Genomic DNA, 16,776 nt, shown 5'->3' with positions numbered 1-16,776 from the left:
TTAATATACCTGTAGAAGCTCTTACTATCTGTTTTAATATTTCTTGCCAATTTACTCTCATAATTCACCTTTTCTCTCTATTATTTTTTTAGTCATCCTTTGCTGGTTTAAAAAAAATTCCCAATCCTCTGGTCTCCCACCAATTTTGGCAACATTGTATGCCTTCATTTTCAATTTGATACCATCCTTTACGTCCTTAGTTAGCCATGGATGGTGCTCCCTTCTCTTAAAATCTTTCTTTCTCACTGGAATATACTTTTGTTGCGAGTTATGAAATATCTCCTTAAATGTCCGCCACTGCATTTCAACTGTCTTACCCTTTAATTTATTTTTCCAGCCCACTTTAGCCAGTTCTGCCCTCATGCCATTGGAATTGCCTTTGTTTAAGATCAGGGCACTGGTTTGAGATATTACTTTCTCACCCTCCAACTGAATTTGAAATTCAACCATGCTATGATCACTCTTTCCTTGAGGATCCTTTACTATGAGGTCATTTATTAATTCTGGCTCATTACACAGTACCAGATCCAAGGTAGTCTGCTCCCTGGTTGGTTCCATTATGTACTGTTCTAGGAAACCACCCCGGATGCACTCTATGAACTCCTCCTCAAGGCTACCATGGCCAATTTGATTTGTCCAATCAATATGGAGATTAAAATCACCCATGATTATTACCGTACCTTTGTTACAGGCCTCCATTATTTGTTGATTTATACTCTGTCCAACAGTATTGCTACTGTTCGGGGGCCTGTAGACTACGCCGACCAGAGACTTTTTCCCCTTATTATTTTTTATCTCCACCCAAACCGATTCTACATCTTGATCTTCTGAGCCAATATCACTTCTCACCACTGCACTGATCCCATCCTTTACCAACAAAGCTACCCCACCTCCCTTTCCTTTCTGTCTATCCTTCCGAATTGTCTCATACCCTGGATTATTCAGTTCCCAGCCCTGGTCACCTTGCAACCACATCTCTGTAATGGCGATCAGATCATACCCATTTGTATCTATTTGTGCTGTCAACTCATCTATCTTGTTACGAATGCTGCGTGCATTCAGATATAGAACTTTTAACTTTGTCTTTTTGCCATTTATCCTTGTTTTGGCCCCATTTTCTGTTGCACTCTTATTTTTAAACATTCTGTCCCTTCCTGTTACACTCTGGTTATTATTTCCCCTACCTCTATCCTGCTCTATTGCTTTCTCATTTTTCATTGATTTTTTAAATTCCCGCTCACCTGGATCCCCTCCCCCCCGCACTATTTAGTTTAAAGCCCTCTCTACAGCCCTAGTTATTCGATTCGCCAGGACTCCAGCCCCAGCATGGTTGAAGTGAAGCCCGTCCAAACGGAACAGCTCCCTCTTATCTCAGTACTGGTGCCAGTGCCCCACAAATCAAAACCCATTTCTCCCACACCAGTCTTTGAGCCACTCATTCATTTCTCTGATCTTATTTACCCCATGCAAATTCGCTCGTGGTTTGGGTAGTAATCCAGAGAAATCACGCGTGTACTCACCCTCTGAGGAGCTGGCCCCCGAGCTACCTTTTTCTCCTGGTCTTGCTGCAGCACACTCGTCCCCTGTGCCTCACCCTGTGCAGATCCCGCTACTATGCTAGCCTCCAAAGAATGCGTAGTGCCAGTATCTGAGCTGTTGTCTGTGGGTGAGACATGCAGTGATGCGGTATGTTCTTCCTCCTCCTCTTCTCCCGCCTCGCTCTCTATGGTGCCCTCAGGGACAGGCTGCTCGGGTACTTGCTGATTATCTGAAAGCGTAAAGGCACTCAATTCTCTAGCGCAGGCAGTGGTTGGATGTCAGCTTGTCCTCCACCTGTGCGCTCCTGTGCCCTCCTGTTGTGAGCAATGTTGGCCTGCAACAGAAAGGAAAGTGTGTGAGTAAGTGTGGAGCAATGTGTTTGGGTGATGTGCCTGCCATAGTTGAATAGCTGTCACTGTGTGGAAGGTGTGAGATGTGGGTGTAGGTGTTGGTAGGTAGAAATTGTTGGTGGGTGAGTGCTGGGGGTGTGGTGCTTTGGGCAGTGTGTGAAGACTGTGGTTCAGATGGTGGTATGTATCATTTGTTGAAGCATTCACTCACCCTGACCACCTGAGTGAGGTTGGTAAATTTCTTCCTGCACGGTGTGTGGGTCATGGGGACCACGGTGCTGCCCGAGATGTGCTGCGCTACCGCCCTCCACATGGTGAGGAAGACTTGCGGCGAGGGCCTCCTGCCACTTGTCGGGTAGAGCACCGCCCCCCATCTCTCCACAGCGAACACCATGCATCCAATGCTTCATCGGAGAATCTGCGGGCTCTCTCCCTGGGGCGTGGACCAGCCATGAGCACACCTGGTTTAGTCCTCCAGCTCCTTCTCCTTGTTCTGCTGCTTGCTGAGACAGCTGCACAGCCAGCAATACTGAGAATGAGATGCTGCAGCATCAATAAACCTCCCCTTTAAGTAGTGAAAAAGCCTCTAGCAATCATGACTTGCGATTAGGCTGCACCTGATATTGGTCCAGCCTTTAAATCTAATGCCAATGAGCTTGGGTTTTGTACATGTATAGAAAGACCACCCAGTCACGCATGTGCAATGAGTCACTCTGGCCATTGTACAAGTTGGTGTTTAATTAAGCCTTAGAGCCGTTGTGGCTGCACATGCACACCGGAGGTTCCAAACGCGCATTCACCTAGCTGCAGGTCTGCGGCCTCAACCATGCATTTCTCCCTGTAGAGAAGGTTGTGATCAGTGGGGTGGGAGAGATAGGAGAGGGGATCTGAGGGCAAGGAGAGGAACTCAGAGGGTGGGGAGAGGAGAGGGAATCAGAGGTGGAGAGGAGAGGGGATTGGAGGGGAGAGAGAGGAGCTTGGAGATGGGAGCATAGAGGAGCTCAGAGCAGGGAGAGAAGGTCATGAGCTCGGGGAGAGGGAGAAAGTCAGGAACTTGAGGGGGCGAGATGGTCAGGAACTCGGGGAGGAGCTGGTCAGGAACTCAGCGGGGGGTGGCGAGGGCTGTGGTTAGAGCAGGGAGAGAACGAGGAGATGGAGTAAGAATGTCATCCAGGTCTAAAGGGGGAGGGATGAGAGCAAGAACGTGATCCAGATGGGAAGATGGATCATGTTCTCCCACCCCTCTGTTAGAAGTGGAGCACGTTCTGCCATCCAGATGAGTGAGTGAATCCCTTCCTACACATGGAGCAGGTAAAGGGCCTCTCCCCAGTGTGAACTCACAAGTGTGTCTCACACACACACACACACACACACACATGGACCCCACACACACAGACCCCAAGCACACACGCAACACACACATACGCACCACAAACACATGCACAGTCCCTACATTCTGATTTAAAGAATTCTTATCACTTCCAGAAGGAAAAAAACATAATGGGGCAGTAATTCCTCCCCAAACGCATGAGTACGGAAGGGGTACTCACGCGTCTGGCCGGAGGAAATGCCGGTTTTCAGCATGCACAGTGCATGCGCTGAAAACCGGCATTTCCTCTCCTCTAACCCAAGAGTTGAAGAGGCTAGTGCGTGCGCTGTAGGGGGCAGCGCGTGCGTCTTGGATTTCCTCTGTTTTGGGGGATTTGCGCATGTGTAAAGGCCTCCGGTCTTTACGCTTGTAAAAAGCACACGTAAGTATTTATTTTTACAGGTAAGTGGTGTTTTAGTGCAATTTAGATTTTTTTTCCCACAGGTTTATTATTTTAAAGAATCTACAATAAGGTAAGTTTAGTTTTAGACCCTTTTTATTAAAAATTTATTTTTTTCAACAAAAAAAAATTATTGTTTAAATTTTTTTTTAAACTTATTTATACTTAATTTAATGATTGGGATGTTTTTTAAATTTTTATTTAAAGTTTAAATGGTGTTTTGGGCCCCCATAGTTTTCATGAGTTTGACAGTTCTTACTCTCAAACTCATGAATGAACCTTCCCCTCCCCTGATTGGTTGTACAGTGCTCACCTGATCCCAGCCAGCACATCGCACTAACTACGCCACTGGATCAGGTAAGCACTGCGCGCCGACATCTGAACCGGGCCTGTGACAGGAAATGCAAGCAGGCCCAGGCTTCAGATGTCAGCGCGCAGGGTGAGTGCGGATTGGGGGCTTGCACGCGCAGCAAGCCCCTGACACCAAGTTCTGGGCCAATACTCCAAAGAAGTAACTAACCCACTAATTAGAATATAATGTCTTTTACTTTACCAGCCAAGGACAGCTATACTTACAATTGCAGAACACTAGATAACAGAGGGCCGTCACAAAGCTAATTACACTTTAACTTTCTGTAGGCTGCCTGACAAGACTGAATCAAGTTACACGTTGTAGGATTGTCCACAGCAGGCAGGATCAAATGACATTCCAGACAAACTGTTAGGTCTGTCTTGTCCTCCAACGGGACCAATCAGAAATCTGGTCCAACCCACTGATGTTGCAAATAAACACTGCCATCTTTCTTCCCCTCTCTTTACTTCTCTTTGTGTACCTGTTTTGACATTAAATTCACCCACTCTAATTTACACTTCCTTCTTAGTCCTTGCACTATTTATTTCACAATCCTTCAATCTGATTGGTTAGGAGATACACAATTGCTTGCCCTGTTCACTCAGTTTCCAGATGGCCTGATTACCTCACTACGACATTATCAGCAACTAGCCACGCAAAAAATTTAAAAACCTAAACATTCTGAATTTTTTGTCCATTGACCACGAATGAGTGGAGAATCTATTATCATGGCTCGTTAGCATTCCCAGCTTTGACTTGATCTGTATAGACAGCTTTGACTTGATCTGTATAGACAGTGCTATGGAGGAAGCACTGTAGCACCCCAAAAATATTTTGACAAGTATTTTATAGTTGGTGTATAAGCAAAGTGGGTCTGTAGCTCCCACAATTTAACTCTCCATTCTTGACAAATTTCCTTACTCCATAGCTGGATTTATCAAAAGTGATCTTCTCATGCTGATTAATTGCTTCATTAGCTTAGTACTTAATTCTTTAGGAACACCAGTGCAGGTGTATTCTGATTAGCTAATCAATTGTGCATGCATTGCAATTAATCCAAACTCTTTAAGTCACAGGAGTCAAAATAATTAATCTCCGATAAATTCTGCAGAAACGATTGCAAAATATATCACATTAATCTAATGTGCTTTTCACTTTCATAGAGCAATGGCTAGACCTTAATGATGTTAACATTTATTGATAATCAAACACAAGGATTTTTTTTCCATTTAACTTCATAGGGTATTTAAAAAAAATAAACTTTGCATTCTCACATTATACCTGAACATGTTTTTCCATCAGATCCTAAAACAGATCCTGGTGGACAGATGCAGGTTGGCCCTTCAGATGTCTGGATGCAATCATGACTGCATTCAGTATAATTTTCCAAACAAGGAATAGGATCTGGTGAATAAAGAAAATACAGTAGCAATGAAATTAGCATTATCTGAGTATTATTCATTTTTGTTCTTATGCAATACAATGGCTGGATTTTGCTCATTATAACTGCTGGATTTTGAGTGTTACTAGGGTGAAAATCAGCCGGGGAACCATCTCCCTGCCGTTCACTGCTACTACCAGAATTTTCCAATGGAAGTGCTGGTGGACATTGAATATGCTCGGGTGTATTCAAAGGGGGCCGTAATGACAGAGTGAGAGCATTGACATTTTTTTCTCCATTTTTATTTACTACTTTTACTTCAAGACTGAGATTGCTAGATTTTTGTTAGGAAAGGGTATCAAGGGATATGAAGTAAAGGCGGGTAAATGGAGTTGAGGTATGGATCAGCCATGATCTAAGTGAATGACGAAACAGGCTTGTAGGGCTGAATAGCTATCCCCTGTTCCTATGTTCCAATGGCGCTCAAGGTTTTGCAACCATTACAATTAATAACAGGTTATTAATTCATAAGGATAATTTAGCTAAAGAATTTTTCTTTAATTTTGCATGCAGATGAATTTCTATTAAACCCAAAGTGGAGCTATTGGATTGTCCTTTTGTTGTACATGATCCAGGCCAAGCTAAGGAAGCTGGTCGACGCCAGTCATGCAAAATGGGCTCATAGCGAATTTGCAGCCTTTTTTCATAATGGCAAAGGAAATTGGCTGTGGTTCAAAATGGGCTGCTGATTTGGTATGAGTCCATTTTGCGCTTCTGCCATAGACCAATTCACACCCAAAGTCTTAGAAGGCAGGCTGTGGTACAAGTATCATAATGAGTTTGATTTCATGATATATTTATCCAACATAGTACATTAATTAATTAATTAATTAAAGATCTCATGGAATATACCAATATATATAAAAAATCAATTAATAGGAAGATTGGAAGTACTTGTGAAGGCATGGAACTCCATGGTACATTCTTCTTGCAATTTTAAGTTATTGCATCCAGATACTGAATCCATAATACTGTACTTTCCCCACTATAAAGTATTTTTTATGTGACTATTTTATAGATTTTTACTTATTATCTATTTCTTGTGGAATTCCGTGTAAGCCAATTAATAGAGTTCCAGGTAATGAAGATCAGTGATAATCGAGAGTGGTAAGAATGTGGACCTCGCTACCACATTGAGGCGAATAGCATAGATGTACTTAAGGGGAAGCTGTTATGTTCATTAATAACTAGTCGTTTTTATTAAGAACAGCTAGCTTTTGCTGGACACTTTATTGAGCACATGTGGACTAGGCACAGTATCTGTAGAGGCCTCCATCTTGACTGCTGCCTTGTGGGTAGCCTAGTGCATCCTGGGTAGCCCACTCTTATATACATACAGCACCACCTAGTGTACCATTCCAGAATGACAGGTTACTGATCATTACATCCCCTTTTTACATCACTCCTGGTACCATGTTATGTTCAGCAGTGTCCATATCTGAGGGCTGCACATTTTCTGTATCCTTTTTGACATTGTCACATGACACCATTCGTACAAAAAATGTCTCACTTAAATCAGTGTCCTCAATTACATTAACTCGTTGCCCTTTCTTAGTTTTTACTTTTGAAAAGCATTGTTTGGCAAAGTGATTCTTTCCATGACATTTTGTGCACATTTTTCCAAACACTGGACATTGTTTTAACTGGTGTTTGTAACCACAGCATTTACAATTAAAAATTCCTTCCTCCGATTTCTTTTCACTTCTGTTCTGCCCATGTTTCTTCCCCTTGTAGGACACAGCACCGACAGCAGCACTTACTACAATCGCATCATTATTGATTTCACTGAAAGTCTTCACATGCTTTCGAGCTAGCTCACTGGCTTGACATATTTTCACAGCATTTTCCAATGTCAATTCGGTTTCTCTCAACAGACGTTCCCTGACCTTTTTATCATGAATACCAAACACAATTTGGTCACGAATCATGGATGCTTTCAGCTCAGAGAAATTACATGTCTGTGCTTTCAGTTTCAGATCAGTCACAAAGCTATCAAAAGTCTCATTTTGCTGCTGTGTCCTTGAACAGAACATGTATCTTTCATAGGTTTCATTCTTTTTGGGAGAACAATGTGTATCAAATTTCTTTAGCACATCATCTAAATTTTCTCTGTTCTCCACTGGATTAAATACAAATGTATTAAATACCTCTATCGCCTGTGGGCCTGCAACCGTGAGCAGCAACGCTATTTTCCTTGCATCTGGCTTCATACCGTACCCGATGGCAGCAATGTAGAGTTTGAATTGTTGTTTAAAAGTCTGCCAATTGTAGTCGCCATTTCCTGTGAGTTTCAAACGCTCTGGTGGCTTCAAATTCTCCATGTTGCATTGCATAATATTCAGCAGATCTTACCAATCCTGGTACCATGTTATGTTCATTAATAACTAGTCATTTTTATTAAGAACAGCTAGCTTTTGCTAGACACTTTATTGAGCACATGTGGACTAGGCACAGTATCTGTAGAGGCCTCCATCTTGACTGCTGCCTTGTGGGTAGCCTAGTGCATCCTGGGTAGCCCACTCTTATATACATACAGCACCACCTAGTGTACCATTCCAGAATGACAGGTTACTGATCATTACAGAAGCTAGATAAGTACATGAGGGAGAAAGGAATAGAAGGATATGCTGATAGGGTCGGATGAACTTAGGTGGGAGGAGGCTCGTGTGGAGCAAAAACACCGGCATAGGCCAGTTAATGTGCTGTAAAATTCTATGTAATAATTGGAACACTGCTTGGGTAATAATTATATTTCCAAACTATCTAATGAGCAACATTGCAGCTTTAGAAGAACATCCTACATCAACAATAGCTTTCTGTGAGCCTTTGAAAGAAATCATAACATTTATACATTACCATCACTCCAGTCACTTAATAGTAATGGTTTATAAAACTGCACTAAACCTTTTCTTGGGATAATGAACATCTACTGGGTCTTTAATTGTGGGGTTTTAACCTTGTTTTTATTTAGCACACTGTATTAAAACAGTTTATAATCTTGGATACTTCTGTGTGCTGAGTAGGTTTGTGTTTTATCAGTTCTTGCCCTTAAATGATTTTACCTTTATACAATATGATATCAGGTCACAGTTCAATATCTACCAGAACAAATTCCCCCTTAAGTGGCTGCTATCTTACTGTCATTCTTCAATATTTGCATCTATCAAAAAGCAATATACTGCAGTTTGAATAATTATGACTTGTCACTGAACCATTGTCACGTTGAAAATAACATTCCTGGCACAGTGTATAGATTGTCAATAGAAATAGGAAGAAACAGCTTATTATAACAATTGGATTAGTCGCTGTTATGGTGATGTTTCACCTTGGGATATTTTCCTACATTAATGGTGCTATATAAATGCAAGTTGTTGTTGTTTATTCAGAGTATTACACAGCCATTTGGTAAGTAAGATTAGAACTGCCCCTTCACTTGAACAAAGGTTCATCATTCCTGGATGGCCTACATTAAGGTAGTGTAAAATTTAAAGTAGCTCCACTAACAGAGGAAAGGCATCAGTATTAAAGTAATATTACAGCTTTGCTTTAGACAATGCACACCACTATTGCAGACATCTCAATTTTTTTCCAGGTTAATATTATGCCAGAAGTGTTATTACTTATTAACATGTGCTTATTTAAAAGCCACATCAAAACTACACACACTTACAATAACTTGTATTTCCATAGTGCCTTTATTGTAGCAAAACATCCCAATGTGCTTCACAGTAGGTGGCCTGACCCAAGCAAAAATAGGAGGCAGACTAGCTGTGGCTGAAAGCAGTGCTAAAGAGGTAGGTTTTGAGGAGGATTTTGAAGATTTAGAAAGATGAAGGACTTTCGAGTGGGCAGTTCCAGTGTGTGGAAGCAAGATGGCTGAAAACTCTGCCAATGATGGTAGAGCAGAGAGAGGGGATCACACACAGCAGACCAGGTTTGGGTCTGTGGATGGTACAGGTAATGCTGAAGGGCTGGGAAAAATTATAAAGGTAGGGATGGGTGAAAATGAAGAGGGATTCTAAGAGGAGAACCAAGACTGTGAATCACTGCACAGGGTGATGGTCAGCCAATGCGGGTCAGCCAGGATTGGGGTGATAGGCAAACTGGATCCAGTGTGGAATAGGATGCAAGTAGAAGAGTTCTGGGGAGTTGGAGTTTATGAAGGATGGAGCTTAGAAGGCCAGCCAGGAGGGTGTTAAAAAAGTCAAGTGTAGAGGTGACAAAGGCAAGGATGAGAATTTCAGCAGCATTGGGCTGAGGTAGGCACTGAGACCAGGCACTGTTTCAGAGGTGGAAGTGGGTCGTCTTGGTGACGGACTGGAAATAGGATTTAATGCTCAGTTCCAGGTTGAGTGGGATACTGGGATTATGCAACACCAGATTAAGTTTCAGCTGGTTGTCAGGGAAGGGAATGGGATTTGGGGTCTAGGTTGCAGAGTTTCTGCTGTGGGTCAAATTGAAGGCTTTGGACTTGCCAATGTTGAGCTGTAAAAAATTCTTGTTCCTCCACAGTTTGATGTTGGACAGTCCAAATGCATGTTTCTAGTCATGAAATCAAAGGTGGTAGTGGAGAGCTAAAGATGGATATCATTGGCATATATATGAAAGCTGACTAAGTGATTGCAGATAATGACATCAAGGAACAACATATAGATGAGGAATTATGATGGGGTTCAAGGATGGAATCTTGGGGCACCATTTGGGTACAGCAGGAGAATTCATTGTAGGATGTGCACTGGCGACATCAGGAAAGGTAGGAATGGAACCATGTGAGGGTACGCCATTGGAGGATCACAGAGGACAGGCAGTGGAGCAAGGGGAATGGTGAGGTTGACTGTGCTGGAAGCCAAGGGGAGGTCGAGGAGGATGAAGAAGGATAATACACCATGGAGACAGTCACACAGTTGTTGATATCTTTGATCAGGGCTGTCTCAGTACTCTAGGTGGGACAGAAGCTGGATTGAAGGGATTCAAACAGGGAGTGGTGAGAGAGGTGGACAGTGAGTAGGGTGATGGTAATGTATTTCAGAACCTTAAAGAAGAAAGGGATGTTGGAGGTGTGGTAGAAATTAAAGAGAACAGAGAGATCAAGTGTAGATTTTTTTAAAAACAAGGTAGCTGTGTCTTGGTCTATAGACATGGGCATGGTAGGGCCCAGCTCGTGACTGCAAAAGACAAGGCTGAAGCATTTGCAACCATCTTCAGCCAGAAGTGCCGTGTGGATGATCCATATTGGCCTCCTCCTGAGGTCCCCACCATCACAGAAGCCAGTCTTCAGCCAATCCAAATCACTCCATGTGATATCAAGAAACGGCTGAGCGCACTGGATACAGCAAAGGCTATGGGCCCCAACAACATCCTGGCTGTCGTGCTGAAGACTTGTGCTCCAGAATGAGCTGTGCCTCTAGCCAAGCTGTTCCAGTACAGCTAGAACACTGCCATCTACCCAACAATGTGGAAAACTGCCCAGGTATGTCCTGCCCACAAAAAGCAGGACAAATCCAATCCAGCCAGTTACTGCCCCTTAAGTCTACTCTCAATCATCAGTAAAGTGATTGAAGGTGTCATCAACAGTGCTATCAAGCAGCACTTACTCACCAATAACCTGCTCACTGATGCTTAGTTTGGGTTCTGCCAGGACCACTCAGCTCCAAACCTCATTACAGCCTTGGTCCAAACATGGACAAAAGAGCTGCATTCCAGAGGTGAGGTGAGAGGGAATGCCCTTGACATCAAGGTAGCATTTGACCAAGTGTGGCATCAAGGAGCCCTAGTAAAATTGAAGTCAATGCAAATCAGGGGGAAAACTCTCCACTGGCTGGAATCATACCTAGCACAAAGGAAGATGGTTGTGGTTCGATAGCAAAATACTGCGGATGTTGGAAATCCGAAATAACAACAGAAAATGCTGGAAAAACTCAGCAGGTCAGGCAACATCCGTGGACAGAAATTTGAGTTGACGTTTCGGGTCAAACCCTTCTTCAAAACTGGAAAGAAAAGATAGATCGGAGGCAGGGCTGCGATCGGACAAAAGAATAAAAGAAACAAAAGAAGTAAAAAAGAAACAATAAAAGGTGTTAGAAGCTAGACGAGATGGTAATAGGTTGAGATTGTGTGTAAAGTGTACTGGCAGGGCAAGGGACAGCTGCCAGGTGTGAGAGCGAAACAAAAGGAAAGGGGGGGGGGGAAAGGTGTGGAAAAATTACAAGAAAAAATGAAATAGGGGCCGAGGTTATGATCTGAAATTGTTGAACTCGATATTGAGTCCGGAAGGCTGCAGAGTGCCTAATCGGAAGATGAGGTGCTGTTCTTCGAGTTCACGTTGAGGTCAATCATCTCAGCCCCAGAACATCACTGCAGGAGTTCCTCAAGACAGTGACCTAGGCCCAACCATCTTCAGCTGCTTCAGCAATGACCTTCCATCCATCATAAGGTCAGATGTGGGGATGTTCACTGATGATTGCACAATGTTCAGTTCCATTCGCAACTCCTCAGATAATGAAACAGTCCATGCCTGAATGCAACAATTCCTGGATGGCATTCAGGCTTGCGCTGATAAGTGGCAGGTAACATTTGCGCCACTCAAGTGCCAGGAAATGACTATCTCCAACAAGTAGAGTCTAACCACCGCCTCTTTACATTCAACGGCATTACCATCGCTAAATCCCCCACCATCAACAACCCGGGGGTCACCATTGACCAGAAACTTAACTGGACCAGCCACATAAATACTGTGGCTACAAGAGCAGGTCAGAGGCTAGGTATTCTGCAGCAAGTGTCTCACCTCCTGACTCCCCAAAGCATTTCCACCATCTACAAGGCACAAGTCAGGAGTGTGAGGGAATACTCTCCACTTGCCGGGATGAGTGCAGCTCCAACAACACTCAAGAAGCTCGACACCATCCAAGACAAAGCAGCCCACTTGATTGGCACCCCATCCACCACCTTAAACATTCACTCCCTCCCCCAACGGCACAACGTGTCTGCAGTGCATACCATCTACAAGATGCACTGCAGCAACTCGCCAAAGCTTCTTCGGCAGCACATCCCAAACCCGTGACCTCTACCACCTAGAAGGACAAGGGCAGCAGGCGCATGGGAATGCCATCACCTCCAAGTTCCCCTCTACACACCATCCTGACTTGGAAATATATCACCGTTCCTTCATCGTTGCTGGGTCAAAATCCTGGAACTTTCACGCTAACAGCACTGTGGGCGTACCTTCACCACATGGACTGCAGCGTTTCAAGAAGGTGGCTCACCACCACCTTCTCAAGGGCAATTAGGGATGGGCAATAAATGCTGGCCTTGCCAGCGACACCCACATCCCAAGAATGAATTTTTAAAAAGCTGGGATAAGGAGGGGTAAGGTAGTCCTCCTGCAGTGTAAAAGCATCTCCCTCTCATTCCTCCACTTCTACATCCAAAATGAGCAAATAGAATAGTCTACACAGCTGGATTATTTTCTTTTTAATTATGAGGTGACAACTTAAAATGTAGCTGCAAGCAAGTCACAGATGGAAAACACTAGACCCCTCCCAAAGAAAGTGTGAGACAAAAACAAAATCAAATGCCTATACAATGAAAAATATGTAGAAACAATCCTATCATACACAATTGCTGAACTGTGGTGTTTGATAGATGGTGGGTTAGATGTCATAAAAGACTAGTTTGTGTTTATGTCTAATGCCTGCAAATCTGTGGGCTGACATCCCATTAAAAGTGCCAGCATGCGCCTGCCAGTAACCTTTGCCATTGACCCTACCAACGTATGTGAGGTCAGGGGTGCATTCCCAAATTTAAATATTTCGGATTGTGCCACAATGGGTGCATCTCAGGCACCTGCCTTAGTGGGGAGAGAGAAATAGCAGCTGAAGCTTGCCACTACAAAATATTTTGAAAGCCTCAGGCCCAGCAGCCTTCTGATCAGGGCCCATAAGCCCCCATGTAAAGGGAGACAATTTTTGTCCTTATCTTCATTTCCTCTTTGGAGGTCCAGGCAAATATCCAGACCTGGCCTCCCAGGTAAGCCTCACTTCCACCAGCCAGGAGGCTGATTTTTCTCTCTTCTCACCCGGCATACTGACGCCCAGCAGATCCCAGACCACAGATGAGGAAATTCCTGGCCTGCTATTCCCCTCCCAGGCTACATCCTCTCTGATGTGGGTGACCTTCATAATCATAATCATAATCAACTTTATTGTCATTGTTAGTGCACAAGTGCAGTACAACGAAATGTAGGCTTGCGGCTCCCGAGAGTGTACATTTAGATTAAGACATTTAAACATTCAACATACATTTGGCTTGTAATACATTAACATAAACATAACCATAATAAAGTGCATTGGCAGATGTGCAGGCTTTAGAGTATATTTGTGGAGTTCAGTAGGATGACAGCCCTGGGAAAGAAGCTGTTCCTAAATCTGGTCGTACGGGTGCGAATGCATCTGTAGCGTCTCCCAGATGGCAGGAGGGCGAACAGACTGTGGCTGGGGTGGTGATATACCTATCAATTCATCCAATGAAAAGCGACGAGTTAAGATAGTAACTATAGGTTTTTATTGGCTAAATAACAGAGCCCACCCTCGTGGGTGATCGAGTCCAACAAGGAGGAATACCAGCCAGTCGACCACCTTTATACCTGGGCAAGCAGGCGGAGCCATGGGCGGAGTCAGCTGTGGTCAGCCCAGGTATAACAGCGTGACAAGAGGTGACCTTGTGTAGTGATACAACAGTGTAAACAGTGATAACCATAGTGTAATGATATAAACAGTGATAACCATAGTGTAACGATAGTGAACGATAAAAGTGGTTTACCACGGGTGGGTAGGGTCTTTGATGATGGTCCGTGACCTCCGTAAACAGCGTTTCTGGTATATGTGCTCTATGGTCGGTAGCCGGGTGCTGGTAATGCGTTGGGCAGTTTTGACTACTCCAAAGAAGGCTCCGTGGAAACATGTGGTGTTCCAGGCCAATTTCCCTGCCTTCTGCCACACTCCCTCCTGACTTACATTGGGAGTGCAGCTAAAAATCTGGGGAAATTTAGGACCTCAAAATGCACAAATGGTTTTTCTTTCATAGAAAAAAAAACTGCTCTGATGATATTTTACACCACTTAAAAAAACAATTTACCAAATGTTAAGAAATCTCCAGTACAGATTAAGTTCTTCAATCTCAGTACTTTTACATTGGAAATTCTGGAGTATATGGGTGTTGTGAAGAGTACTTTAAAGAAAACAAAATTTGGTTATGTAATGATCAGTAACCTGTCATTCTGGAATGGTACACTAGGTGGTGCTGTATCTATATAAGAGTGGCCCCACGATGCACCAGGCTACCCACAAGGCAGCAGTCAAGATGGATGCCTCTACAGATACTGTACCTAGTCCACATGTGCTCAATAAAGTGTCTAGCAAAAGCTAGCTGTTCTTAATAAAAACGACTAGTTATTAATGAACATAACAGGTTAATTGCTACGAAGGGAGATCTAGACTACTGGAGGTATAGGTTTTGCTGGGCTGAATGGTTTTGTCCATGACTTTTCTTATATTTTCATGAATAAGTACTTTCACAAAATCTTACCATGACAGGTTTTCATGTCAGGCTGCAGTACAAACCCTTCCGGACAGTTGCAGTGATAAGAGCCTGGGAAGTTCTCACAGCCCAAAGTGCACCCATGGTTCCAAAAGGCACATTCATTGACATCTGAGTATAAGAGATACATATATCAGAAATAGGAAATCGTGGGATGATTTTATTTGGAGCCAGGTAAAACACAAAAATATTACGGTGCTGGGGCAGGGGGAATTCAGGGCTATGCGGAAGGAGTGGGAGAGTGGGAATAATTCGATAGCTCTTTCAAAGAGCCAGCTCAAGGACGATGGGCTAAATGGCATCCTTTTGTGCTATATGATTCTAGGTTGGGCAGTGAGGTGGCAGTAGGGCTCACTGCCTGAATTTTCCCTCATTCTCTGCCGATATCACACTCGATTTTAAATAGGATCGCTGAAGAGAATCCATCCCAATGTGTTATTGGAAGGAACACTGCATGACCATCTTTGGAGCTTGCTTGATGGAGGTGATCATATACCATTTAAAAGACCCAAAGAATAGAATAATTGTGTGCACATTTCAAATGATTCAAGTGGGAGTTGCCTGTGCTGGTTATTGGCGCTCTTGGTGGGACAGTTCTGCTGATTCTTACTGTACAAAAGACTTTCCCACAGGTGTGTTGAAATTCTAAATACTGCTGCCATTGCTAAGAAAAATATCTAAAACATTTTTCCAAAATTGTAGATCTTACAATCTTTATACAAATAATGGATTTCTCACAGACAAATATTAGAAGTACATACATAAAAACATATCTTCTCTTTACCCATTGTAGGTAGATAAATGAGGAAATATAATGGGAGATTTTCTGCTTTGCCATTCCTGACAGTAGCCCATATCAGGAAATTGCATAGCCCAGCTTGTGACTTCCCTTTCAATAAAATGAATGGATGGAAAATCATGTCTGGGCATACAAAATTTGCTGATATATGCCCCCAACATTTGGAGCACTGAAGCAAAAAATCTCCCTCTATAATATATAAACAACACATAAACATGAACATGCAATGCATGCTTATATATCAACATAGAATCACAGAAATTACAGTACAGAAGGAGGCCATTTGGCCCATTGCGTTTGGGCCAGTGCTAGCTTTTCAGCTGGAACAATTTACTGAAATTCCATCCAAAGAACGCACACAGTATATAACACACAACATATATGCACATGAAGGCAACATGCGGTGTGCATGTATGTGACTAACATGCAGCACACACACACAACCTGTGGAAGGCAGACCCAATGCCAATGAGAATGTGATGTCAATGTGATGAAATATTCCATTCATCACTGCCTGTGACTGTGGTCGGTTTCAGTGTCATTTCCCTTCCCCCAGTCCTCATTGTATTGTTTATTGGAATGTGCTGGAATGTGCTGTGTGTAGGGCTCCGCCCATACCTGGCCCCTTTTGTAAGCCAGCTCAGTCTGGCCTCAGTCTCCAGAAGGAAGATACCTCTCTCTCTTACGTGTTACTTTCTAAGTTAATAAAAGCCTTGTTTTGTTTCGCTAACATCGAGTCTCGGAATTATTGAGGCACATCAATTTTATTAACTTATTTTTCAACACTATGGATCAACCCCTGAAACCCGAACGTTTGGATTTGGATCAACATGCTCCGGACGCATCAGCACGCTTCGGACACTGGTTTGAGTGTATGGAATTCTTCCTGGACAATTCCGCAGCCATCAAAGATGCTACGGACGCTGCAAGGA

General features: G+C 43.3%; 1 protein-coding gene across 1 annotated transcript in view; it reads right to left on the bottom strand.

Moving 5' to 3' along the window:
• egf (epidermal growth factor) overlaps positions 1 to 16,776 on the bottom strand; it is a 210,417-nt gene that overhangs the window by 99,986 nt on the left and 93,655 nt on the right. Inside the window, exons 8-9 of the mRNA XM_085962213.1 lie at positions 15,034 to 15,156; positions 5,292 to 5,414 (exon numbers count right to left, since the gene is read on the bottom strand). Coding sequence (XP_085818339.1) covers positions 5,292 to 5,414; positions 15,034 to 15,156 — 246 coding nt within the window. The remainder of the gene's footprint in view (positions 1 to 5,291; positions 5,415 to 15,033; positions 15,157 to 16,776) is intronic.

This window comes from Somniosus microcephalus, chromosome 2 (assembly GCF_052327205.1).
Source record: "Somniosus microcephalus isolate GS21.2 chromosome 2, FLI_Smic_1.0, whole genome shotgun sequence".
NCBI classification, from domain to species: domain Eukaryota; kingdom Metazoa; phylum Chordata; class Chondrichthyes; order Squaliformes; family Somniosidae; genus Somniosus; species Somniosus microcephalus.
Note: the sequence above shows the minus strand (reverse complement) of the source record. Positions and strands in the feature narration are given on the sequence as shown.